The sequence below is a fragment of the Caretta caretta genome, chromosome 5 (assembly GCF_965140235.1).
Source record: "Caretta caretta isolate rCarCar2 chromosome 5, rCarCar1.hap1, whole genome shotgun sequence".
Classification (NCBI taxonomy): Eukaryota; Metazoa; Chordata; order Testudines; family Cheloniidae; genus Caretta; species Caretta caretta.
This window is the reverse complement of record NC_134210.1, coordinates 61,879,361-61,891,787: the sequence shown is the minus strand read 5'-3', so window position 1 is coordinate 61,891,787 and position 12,427 is coordinate 61,879,361. Positions and strand designations below refer to the sequence as shown.

The following is a 12,427-nucleotide window of genomic DNA, read 5'->3' as shown; positions in this document are numbered from 1 at the left end:
CCCAGCTCAGCTGTGTGCTAAAGGCCGGCCCGAATGCCCTGAGTCCACCAGGTTCCCAGCTACCCGGCATGGAGGGGTCTGGCTGGGCTGCCCCGCCACACAGCACGTCAGGGTCGGGGCTGCCAGCCTGCCCTGTGTGTTGGGAATCTGGGGCCGGGGCTGCTGGTGGGCCCTGAGGGGTTGGGAATCCAGGTCAGCTGCCTGGCCCTGCAAGCTCCAGGATCTGGGGCAGCTGGCTCGTTCCTGCATGGTGGGGTCTGGGGCAGCTGTGCGGAGGAGGTCCGGGGTCTGGGGCAGCCGGCTGACCCCATGGGGTCCAGGGTGGGCAGCCGGCTGCCCCGCGTGCTGAGATCGGGGATGGGGCTGCTGCTGCCCGGCCTCAGCAGCCCAGGTAACAAAATGTATAATCAATTGAGAACCACTGACTTAAAGTATTTGTACTGTATGTTTTAAAAACATATATTATGTAAAGTTTTACAAATAGGAAATGCTCATGGTCAGAAAATAATATGCTCTAAAAATAGATGTTTTTGGGGAGGGTGTGTGTGTATATGTATGTATTATATGTATTTATATATGTATTAAAAAAATCTATGTTCCGTTAATACCATGCAGAAATGCAAGATGCATGTACAGCCATCTGAACAATTACTTTAATCTGTCTTCAATTTTTTTTAACTGTTTATTACATCTGTGTCTTGCTTTCTACTATGGATCTCTGCCTTCCTTCCCCAAGTCTGCTTATAACTTCAAAGCTGCCACAAACATGGAAAAACACAGATGCTGTATTTTCGTTTAAAAGATTGCACAAATTCATTTACTGTGCCACTAGGGCTGCAATTTTCTAACAGTAATTTTATTTCCCTTTTGTATTGGTAACTAAAGATGAACAGGTTGTGTATGCATATGAGAAATATCACTGACATCCTGATTTGCTAACCGATCCCCAAAATGGACAATCTATCAATCAGCTGGCAACTGAAGTAGTAGAAATAAATTCTTGTCTATAACAAACTGCACCATAAAGTAGGAGAGTCACCACACAAACTTCTTTGGTTTAACTGTGCTGCTTAGTTTATACACAGCATGAATCTTATTTCAGTGACTCTTAGAATATTTTACCTTAATGACATGGTTTTAGACCAGGTTGGAAAGTCATCTTGATCGCTTGGGAAGTTTAATCTTGCCTGTAGCTCATGTAGGATTGACAATAACCTTCCAGCACACACACAGAAAAGAGACTGCAGGGATAATTTTAAAGTGGTAGTAAGTCCTGAAATATGCACAGTAAAGTAAGTTCTGCAGATGCATATGCTTTTTAAAAAAATGACATTTGTTCTCTCTTAGGTTTGGGTGGCAACTACAGATACCTTGTTACCTATAGTTTCATATGTTGATGCTTCTCACTAATCCATATATAATCAATAAACAGTCTACACTGGTGGTTCTCAACCTATTTACCATTGTGGGCTGCATATGCAGCTCTCTGTTATGTGGGCCACATCCATGCAATATATATGCTACGTGTATGGCCTGGAGGATGTCACATGGGCCGCAGCAGTGTGCTGATTGGGCTGCAAGTGGGCCACTGGTTGAGAACTACTGGTCTGTGTGCATACTAAGCTTAACTAGGTGTCACCCATCTTCCACGTGAAGGACAGCCTGCTCAGTTTCTGAGTCCTTCAAACCTTTCCAGTAGCATTTTGCCCTCTTGGTTACAATCTTATGTCTTTCTTTGTCTACTCGGCCTCTTGACCCCGGTCTGAACTAGTATGATATTTCCTCAGGAGTTGTTTATCTGTGCCAGAATCTGCAGTAAATAACCCCCGCCCTCCCATTTTAATTCTCAGGGGGTGAGACTCTGTAACCCTCCCTGCTGGGGCTAGACTACCATCCCTAGCTCAAAAAGTTATATTTCGCATTAATAGATACACACACTTATGACAAATCCCATGGCACATCTCAATATATTAACTAGTCTTTTGACTAGTTTCTATACGTCCATGGTTTCACATCTACCACAATGGCAAAATAGAGGAGTGGAGTATTTGTCTAGTTACAAGTTCCTGAGTGAAATTCCTGAAGTGAGATGGCATGGGCTTCTTTCTTCCTCTCCTGTGCTGTAGTGAAGGCCTCTGGTTCAGTAATGTTTGTACGTGCTGTCCATTTTTACAAGTGTTTTGAACTGAAACTTGGCTGCTATGAGGGCATTCAAGCCACTGTAATTACTGATTAACAAGCATTTGTGTAGTTCACTCCTTTTTCCTTTGGCATTAAACTGGGCATTCCTTTGTTCATAGTGCCTTAGGAGACCACCAGGAGTGAACTTGCTGTTAGGTCCTTTGGGAAGTGGAGAAGGAACAAGAAACTAAGGGCTATATTCACAAAGAAACTAAAGCACCTAGAAATCACTTGGATTCACAAAGCTTGGGTTAGGTGCCTAAACTCCTGATACAATGAGTGGGAAGAGATGCTTTAGAATGGGATTCACAAATTCAGCATGCTAGGCAGGGAACCTCCTAAGCTAACCACTGGGAAATGCCAATCTGAGGGGGTATGTGCTAAGCCCTACCCATCTCACAGAGATAGGTGCCAAGTCCAGGTTTCAGGGAAGCACCTCCCTCTGCTTGAGATTCTCAGGTGCAGACCCTCTTTTGGAGTTAGGCACCCATGCTGTTTGGGGTGTGGGAGGAGAAAGAGAGTCCTTCCCTTAAAACTGTTAGCTCAGTAGTTAGGGACTCACCTGGGATGTGGGAGTCCTCTGTCCACCTGAGGGCAAGAAGGGATTTGAACAAGAATTGGCTACCTCTCAGATGAGTACTCCAATCACTAAGCTATAGGATGTTCTGATGTAGGGCTCCCCCAGTCTCTCCTGTTGAAGCTGTTCCACTGAATAAATAATTTGGTGGAAAAAAAAAAGTAATTGGAATAGGGGAACTGGATCCTGGGTCTCCCACCTGAGTGCTCAAAACATCAAGCTACAGAGTAATTCTCATGCTTGTACACTTTCTCTCTCACCTAACTATGCTTTCAAATTGCATTATGTAGTCAGACTGAAAGGTCCTCTGTAGTGGACTTATGGGATGGGGAATTCAGGCAAGCATTAATTTTGGGTTGTTAGCTGTAGCAGGTGGGATCTTCAGCTGTGCTAAATTGAAAGGCCTACCTAGAAAGTAGTTTCCCTTGATGAGGATATGACCTTTAGCAATTTAACCTGAGTGGCTAACTCCAAATTCAGGCCTACAAATTTTGGTATGTGGTTCAGAGGCATTAAGTAGTTGTAGTGTTTCTTGACTCTGTGTGTATAGTACTTCTGAAAACTGGTTGCTAGTTTTAGAAATTACTGTATGGTAGGAAACTGCTACTAAAAATTCAGCCAAATTAGGTCTGATGGCTAAGTAAATTAATTTCTTTCTAAATCTGTTGAGTAGAATACATTGTTAAATCTTCTTGTGACTTTTGGCTGTTATGCACCATCAAGCTGTGGTTATAAGAAATTTTCTTTTTGTGATACTAGGCAGTTTCACTGAAGAGGCTCAGCATTGTTGTTGCAGGCTTATGGAGATGGACTCAAGTAGCAGCCCAGGCCTTATTGGTTTAGGTATCAAATTCCTCCAAGAAAAAAAATATGAAGAAGCTGTCAAGAGCTTAACTGAAGGTAAACATGTAATATAAAAGGAATGGATAACGTGTTGCATAGTAATTAATATTTCTACTAGGTACAACTGCTAAATTATACTAGATTTATTTTATGCTTTGTGCTCAAAGTGGAATCAGCTAAACATTTTGTAGTTAGGTAAAACGAGCAGTAAATTTAGAGGGATGTCTGCTTGAAATCTAGCCAATTTTTTAAAAAAGAGTTAAGTTGTTTTGGTTACTACATCTGCTTATAAGTTCTCTTGCCAATTCTGAAGTGTTTCTATAAGTGTGTGTGTTCTTTCTTTCTTTTCTTTCCTCTGACCCTGTTGCTGAGTCAAATCCTACACAAACCCAAGGGCAGAGGATGCCTATTGTACAAAAGAAACAGTGAAATTGACTATGTTCTGTGGTATACAAATGCATAAAGTAAACCATAATTTTTTTAATCTTTCAGTTGTAGTAGCCTTATGAAAATAGATTAAAAACAAACTCAGATGTGACTCTTTTTTTTTCTATTAAGCTATGGTGTCCTTTTAAAAACTTTTGTATGTGTATATTTACACTAAAAATGATTGTATTGGCCTTTGAAAGAGAATCTTTAAGCTTTTATACAGCAGCTATAACTACTGCAAAGTTTTATGTTAAACTAATATCTTATTTATTAGTGGCTTGGTTGCACTCAGATGTAAAAGGCTCTCTTAAAATGGGTCATGACTAGAGGTTGTTGGACGATAAGGGTTTCTCTTCCCTCCCCTCCCCCCCCGAAAATTTTCAACTTTTTGACTGGAAACCTGAAATATTTCAATTTACTGATACCAGTGGTGTGCCTATGGGAATGATCATTGGGTGCCTCTCACCCCCAGTCAGACTACATCTCCCATGATGAACTATGGCCAGGGATTCCTCTGATGTACTACTTCTCCTCACACGAGAAGAGACTATGGTGTGTCATGGGAGATGATGTCTGGCTGTGGAGCCTGGCCCATAGAAACGAACGGGGAGTTGTGGCATCTGAACTACAACCCCCATGAGGCATAGTGGCATATCCTATTGAAATATTTCATTTTTTGGCCAAAAACACAGATTTTCAGGCATTCATATCTTTTGACATAAAACCAATTTTCTGTAGAAAGCTGATACTGTTTTGTCCCCCAAAAAACCTTCACTTAAAACCCCAGTTTTCTGTAGAATGTAGGGACTTTTGACATAAAACTGATTTTTAAAAAAATTTTTTTTTTTTTTTTGGTTTTAAAAAAATGGAATTCCTGAACATCTAACTGTTTTTGACCATGAACTGAAAATACTACAACTAGCCCTAGTCATGAATTCAAATTTCAGGTTCATCTAGTTAAAGTGTCTAATATGGGAAAGAATGAGTGAAATGGAGCAAGTGAAACTGAGTCATTGCTAAACTGCCCCCTCCCCTTCAAAATATCCCCTTACATTTTTTTTCCCCTAAAACAAACACTGTGTGTGGGATGGGGAATACAGTTAATGCCATGCGTCTGTCTGCTGGGTTTCATCTAGTTTTGCTCATAGAGGCTCTGAGGGAACTTCAGACTGTGGCCTAGTAAGGAAAGTTGAATCTATTGCTGACAGATACCAGTGGACAATCAAGGTACTTACGCTTTTCAGGAACAGATTAGCTCAAATTTTATTGAGGCGGGAGGGCAGAGAGGGGTGACTAAATCTCAAAACACCAGTGAACTTCTCAATTATCACCAGATTTTTAACATTCCATTTTTAAGGAAGGCTAGTGAGGAGGTTATGGTGAAATAGTTTTAATATTATCTAAGTCCTAAAATTTCTTTGATCTCTTTCAGTCTGCCTTTAGACCTGGGTGGAGCTCATGCTGTATTGGCATCTGTAGATCTTTTAGTAGTGGACAAAGATCTGAGGAGAAACTTTTGGAGCAGTCCAGGAGATTTTGATCCTCATCTCCCATTAAATGGAAATTTTTATATTCAAAATGAAAATATATCTTAAACCATAGTGTTGTGTAATTCCTTGCCTTTTTCTCCTATTTTCTTACTGGATAGGAAGAATATTGTGAAAATATTGAATGTGTCATAATAGCGAACCTTGCACTCTTTTTAGTTCCACCTTATTTCATTGTTAATTATAAGTGGCAAGATAATGTTATAAGCCTGAACTAAAATAAAAAGATCTCTGTTTGGGTCTCTGTGCCACTGAGCATGATGATTTGTGGTGGTGTGTTTGTGATAGACCTGTAATGTACAACCACTTCAAATACCCACTAAGGCTATCTGTATCCCCAAGATTTATTTTAAACAGATAACTGATTTTAAAAATATTTGTTCTAGGTTTGCAGCAGACCAGCCAGTGTCAAGCAGCATGGTATTATCTGGCTGAGGCGCAAATGAAAATGCATAAACACAAAGAAGCTGTTATTTCCTGCAATCGAGGTAATTATCTTGTATCTGAAAGGAGTAGTAGTCCCCAATCTTTCACTTTATATTAGATTAGAAAACAATATGGTCATGTTGTTGGCTTATGTTGTAGCAGATACAAAGAAGTGAGTTATATTGTGCTTCTGAACTATAACTATCTTAAGAAATCTGATTCCAAGGCTAATAAGGTCTCTCTCCTCAAAATGTAAAATAATTTGTGGGAGTGCCAACTGAAGAAGCTAATGTTACGGTTACAAATAGAAGGGTACTCTGCATGAATGGTTTTTTCCCTCTGAAAAGGCCTGGTGCAATTGAAGGATAAAATAATATCTCGCTAGATGTATTCACAAGTCCATCTTACCTATGGCCATCTTCCTGTGGTGTTCAAGCTCTAGAGTTGTTAAACTGTCTTGATCCTTTGAGATTCTAAGCTGCTATTTATTGGAGTAATTTCCAAAACTGCAATTACTGATACTAAGTTCAATCTTGATTTCCACCTGAATTTCCCTCTACACAGAGAAGGGAAAGCTAAATTTTGCTGTTAAAGGGACACTGTTCATTCAAAATGTCTGAAAACTTTGTACCTAGTAAGTTACAAGATTATTATAACTGGAAAAGAAAATAAAGTATTTTTTTTCCTTTCAGTTTCTTCTGAATGTTAGCACCTTGTCGACAGTCAATTTCACATTCTTCCTTGTATAGTTAATTGCTCTCTTGCTAAAAAGAGTTAAATAACAGGGGAACAGAAAAGACCAAGTAACACACTTTAAAAAAAAAAAATCTTAAGAAAAATGGTATGATAGAGGGTGCTCTGTCAAATTTGAACACTTAAATAAGTAAGCTTAACAAAATGTCAAGTTGATAGTTCTTAAATCAAGCATGGAACTAAAGTGAAATCTTTCATTTTTAACAGCTCTTAAGATATCAGGACAACTTGATGATGATGATGATAGTGGCAATCTACAGCAGAAATACCTTGCCCTTCGTTTGAAAGCAGAGGCTCTTATTAAAATAGCAGGCGCTGACACTGCAGAAGAAGCCATTAGCACTCTTGCGCAGGTATTTTTTGGCTGATATAGGTATATTTAAAGAAAATCAAGCTGTCTTCCTATTGCACTCACAATCAAAGGATGTTTCCCCTTCCCACTCCCCTTATTTTATTCCCAGTGCAGAGAATTATTTTATATCAACAGTATTTGGTAAAACATGTCTGTCTCCCTCTTTCTCTCTTTTACTTTCCACATTCTCACCTTCCATATTCTTAGTCATTTCAACTCTCATTTGGTAGTCTCTCTTCTACTATCAATCTTTAAATTTTCAATCTGTCTCATTGATGACCTCCATTTTCGCACCTTATTATCCCTGGTCCCTTATTTTTGTTTTAATCTGAACACACAATGAAACAAAACATATATATGCACAAGATGGAAAAACCAAAGAAAAAAACAAAATTCAATGTTTATGTTTTATAAAACAAACCCGAGCCCATAGAGGTCACACAGAGCATCAGTTATTAAAGTGACTAAATAGATAGGTTATGTTCTCACTTTGTGTATTGGGGATTAATATATACTCAACTGCAAAAGTATCGTAATAGTTATGTGACCAGACATCCTCACATTTGTTCCAAGCATTTCTATTAGACAGTCATTTTTTTGTCCATTTAGGCAGCACTAGAGAGCTCACCAAACCAGTCTATGTATGAGGGAGGAATTGCAGATTTCCATTTTCTCAGAATAATACTCTGGGCCCCTATAGCTACTGCAGTTTCTTACTGTGAACTTTTAATACCAGCTCATCCAGCACTCCTAAAATACACAAGCTTGGAGAAGGAAAGATAGCAGCACTTAAAGAGAGCACTCAATATGGAATTCCAGAATACATGCACTGTTTGACAGGTATAGAGGATGTGTGAAAGGTTGGCATGTGGCTGTTAGTATGTCCAACATTTACTGTGCGTTGCCAATCTAGCCTTAAACAAATGTTCTGGAGTCCAGCAGTACCTGTTCTAATATCTTGTTCTGGAAAAATCACAAGGATGAGAAAACTTCACATTCACTCTGGGTCCTTCTTAAAGTCTAGCTCTGTTTCCTCTAGTTCACTTCTCTCTGACTTAGTGGAAAAACGTTAAGTATACTTTATCTTGAAGCACTCCTTTTTTTTTCTCACTTATTGTGACAAATACAGGAAGGAGAGAATGAGGGACAGCTCCTGCTTGCTGCTTTACTATCCCATCTTGCTTTTTGTCTCCAAAATCTTAGTGAATGCTGTTTTACTCACTGCTTAGACTTCCGCCTCTGGCCTTGATCTCCTCCATTTGCTCCCTACACTCCACAGAAACCACTCCGTCCAAGGTCACTTAAGCTCCTATCTAAACTAATGAAATTCTCCCTTAATATGTAAGCTTCCTTTTAAGATTATTTTAAACTGTGGGAGGTGCACTATCAATGTGAAATTGCATGTTTAATATTATTATGACTCTCAGTCCTGCCCTGAGAAGTGTAATGTGTATCACCATATATCTTGGGGGGAGAACAGGGAATTGACAGCTGACACACAAGCAGAAATGCATAGCTGACTTTCAAAGATAACCCGTCGAAGCAGGTTTTACTTTGGATAGCTCCACTAAGTTTTATATTAACTATTCTGTAGCATTTATCTTCAGTTATCTTGCTGTCTGATTTTCTATTTGGAAACTCGGCCCCGAAAAACATCTGCTTAAAATGGTTAAATCCACAACTATAAAATCTGTTCTAATGCTACATTAAGCTTCTTGAGAGAAGATATGCAAATCTTATTTTTAAAATAACTCTACCATTTTGTGTGTGTAATATTTTCTATACCCAAAATCCTTTTACTTGCTGATCTACAAGCTGTAACATACTTCTTGGCTATGATGAGTCAGTAGAACAAAGGCCAGTTAGTTATAACTTTCAAGGATCTAAATAACCCCTCCAAAACTTAAATTCATGTATGTACTGAATAATTCTATTGTGAATGGCATTCAACACAGATTCCTAGCATTATCTGGGGACACAGAGGGTAGAGTTAATATATTTACTATTTCTATTATGCCTGGAGATAGGTCTAATATCTTAGCTGAGTAATAGCCTACCAGTTGTAGGGTTCAATAAAGTTTCAGCTAGTGTTTTACTATTTTCTAGGTTTCAGATATAAATAATGACCCAGTGCTTCTAGCTCTCAAAGGTCAGGCTTATCTGAACAAAGGTTTGATTGATCAAGCTTCAAAGGTAATTTTATTCTTTTTTTCTTTTAAATTGAACTATTTTTATTCCTGTATATAACTGGGAAAATAAAATCAAAACATATCCTTTGGCAGGTTGCACAACAGCTTGTGTTGTCCCACCTGCACCTGGCAGAAGCCCATGCTCTTGAAGGTTTGATTCATTATACCCAAAAGAATTATCAACAGGCAGAGAGAAGGTAGGTTTTCTGTGTGCCTTTATTAGGCAGCAGGGAACTCTTTAAGGTTTTATATGACCTTTTCCCCCCTCCCGTGCCTCCTCTTTTACTTAGCTTTCAAAGAGCGATTGAAAGAAAAGCTGAAACTGCAGAGTACCATTACCACCTCGGACTCACTTACTGGTTCATGGGTGAAGAAATAAGGAAAGATAAAACGAAAGCTCTCACTCAGTTTCTGAAGGTAACAAAAACACTGTTAACATGTTCATGTGGAACTGTTTATTATAAAACCTAAATTTGAAAATATCTTGGCTGGAATGGGGCTAAATGTATATCTAATGTTTCACAAGCTGAGGGGTTGGAAAGCTTGCACATGGGACAAATTAAAAGTGGAAGCTGGGAAAAATGGATCTCCATGCAAACTTTTTCTTGGGACCATGTGACTCCTTGAAAGCTACTTGCCGCTTCCTCACCTTCCTCTCATAGAGGCTCCTAATGCAGCCTAATGGTAGTGACTTAGGAAGCAGCTTCTGACCTATCTTTTCTCCTGGGCTATGCAGTCCAGGCTGATGCATGTCCAGACTGAGCTGCGCATGCGCTTCAGAAAGTGGGGAAGGAAGCAAAGAAGAATGGAAAATTTAAAGTGGAGGCTGAAAAAATGAGGAGGGGGGACGGCGGCAAAGGGGCAGGAGAGACAAAAAAGGAGGATTGGGAAATTCTAAGTTGGATAACCAAGTTGAAAGGTTGGGAGCTACTGATGCAAGTAAGCTGGGGTTTTCCCCTTGTTTTTTTCCTATATAGAAATGAATGTGTGCATGCTTGTGATGCACACTACTCACTTAAGGGACATGGCGAGCATGCTGCATTCTTGTTTTTTGTCATGGATTATAAACTTGGTCGACAGATGCACCACGGTTTTGTTTTTTTGTTTTTCCAACAGACTTGTTTTTTGTGTTTTTGGGGGTTTTGTTTTTTTAAATATACCCAAACCACAGTCTTTTACCCCCTGCGTATAGGGGTATTTCTTTTTGTTACTCTGGCTAGGAAAAGAGCATTTATATGCTCCAACATGAACAGTGAAGAGTGAAAGAATGGCATCCTCATCTACTGCCTCCAGTCTGATATCTGTGCTGTATGCTGCACAATATGAAAAGGACACTTTTAATAATTGATCACTACAAAACTGTCACTCTGCTGCTTGGGTGTGGTCTTTCAGACCTAAACAATAGCACATACTTAAAGTTCCCATTGTTAAGATTGTTTAAACTTTAGTACATAACAAAATAAGTCAGCTTGCAGCAGAACTACAAGCATAGTGCTAGAAAAATGACAGTATTTTTAACTTACTGTTGTAACAACACACTAAATGCTTATTAAAATGGATTGTAATGTTCCCTTCACAACTTGTTTTGTCTGATGTGCAACATTCACAAGCATTTGGCATATTTATCACCCTCTGTAAACTCTGTGAAACAACTGAGTATTTTTTTTGTTTCAAAATTCTGCCTAGCTTTAATATATTACCTTTGATGCTACATGAGAAATTCACAAGTAATGTATGTCTTTGGTTCGATATGGCCTCTGTTGTGTAAATATTTATAAATCAATGGACTCGTTCTTGTGTATTTATAATTATGCTTCAAAATGCATCCTATTCTTTTCCATTGGTGTGCTTGTTCATAGGCTGCAAAACTGGACAGCTACATGGGAAGCGTCTTCTGCTATTTAGGCCATTACTACAGAGATGTAGCTGGAGACAAAAGCAGGGCTCGTGGCTGCTATAAAAAGGCTTTTGAACTAGATAGAACTGATGGAGAAGCTGGAGCAGCAGCTGTAGACTTAAGTGTGGAACTTGGAGACACGGTATTGTATATCCAACACTTTTTGAGCATTTATGGTCGAATTTGAAGTGACTTGTAGAACAACAGATTTTCTTGTCTTCAAAATACATAGAGTTTTGAGACTGGACACTTGGTCTCTTTTTCATTGTTTAGTAATGTTATAGCTTCAGGCCTGCTTGACTTCTCCACTTAAAAATATTGATTAAACTTTTTTGGGAAAGAAAACTTGACATAATATTTCTGAGCCCCAGAATTAGCATGATTTTGGAGGTGGGAGAGTGTGACGTTCCCTTCTGGTGTTATCTGGACCGGTGATCTGCTAGGGTTAATTGGCAAACATGAAAACCTCATGTCAGCCATACAAACTACTCAGTCAAACAATCCAAAACATCCTACCACAGAATATTTATTTTAGATGAACTTCTTTGCCCACCTAGTCAACTCTTGTAGCTTCTTCTTATTATTATTATTTATTATTTTATTTTAAAAAGCAAAACCCCACTCTTAATAATTTCATTAAAACAATATAGAACTCTGGAAGCTTAGTGATAGGAACTCAGATATAGGGCCAGTAACTATGGCTTTCAGTAATTCTTTATTTTCCCTACTTTGAACAGATCTCTTTATTCTTTTCCCTCCAGCTCCCAGGAGATGTCGTAGTTATCTGCCTGTTCTAGTTGAGGTGGATGAAACTGTTAATAGGGAGAAGTTTGAAAAATAAACTGTCTTTAGAATATATACTAGAATCAGATTTGGTATGGGACTTCAGTGAACTGCAAAGTCTTTCAAATAACTCATGCCCTTTAAAGAGTCTAATGTTCTTAGAAAACTGAGCATTTAGTAATGTACAAAAGCATTACCATCTTATCTGTCACAGATTAATTTTAAGCACAGGTTCAAAGTGAGTGTGTGTTTGTTCTTGTCTTCTAGATCTTTAATGATTACCCCCTTGCTCCCAAACAACTAGGGATCAGTTTTCAGGCTAATGCCTCTGATCAGACAAGACTCATCTGAGATTCAAACAAATCAAATTTAGACTGTAGGGTCTGCATAGCTGCTAGAATTTTCAGTGGAACTTTTGAAGTGACCCATGTTTGTGTAGGTCTCCAACAG

The 12,427-nt window shown here is 38.9% G+C and overlaps 1 protein-coding gene across 3 annotated transcripts in view; it reads left to right on the top strand.

Moving 5' to 3' along the window:
- Positions 1-12,427, top strand: part of SKIC3 (SKI3 subunit of superkiller complex) — an 82,392-nt gene that overhangs the window by 15,989 nt on the left and 53,976 nt on the right. For all 3 annotated transcript variants that reach the window (XM_048850559.2, XM_048850558.2, XM_048850560.2), the window contains exons 9-15: positions 3,518-3,658; positions 5,964-6,065; positions 6,964-7,109; positions 9,215-9,301; positions 9,391-9,494; positions 9,588-9,714; positions 11,157-11,336. In XM_048850559.2, coding sequence (XP_048706516.2) covers positions 3,518-3,658; positions 5,964-6,065; positions 6,964-7,109; positions 9,215-9,301; positions 9,391-9,494; positions 9,588-9,714; positions 11,157-11,336 — 887 coding nt within the window. The remainder of the gene's footprint in view (positions 1-3,517; positions 3,659-5,963; positions 6,066-6,963; positions 7,110-9,214; positions 9,302-9,390; positions 9,495-9,587; positions 9,715-11,156; positions 11,337-12,427) is intronic.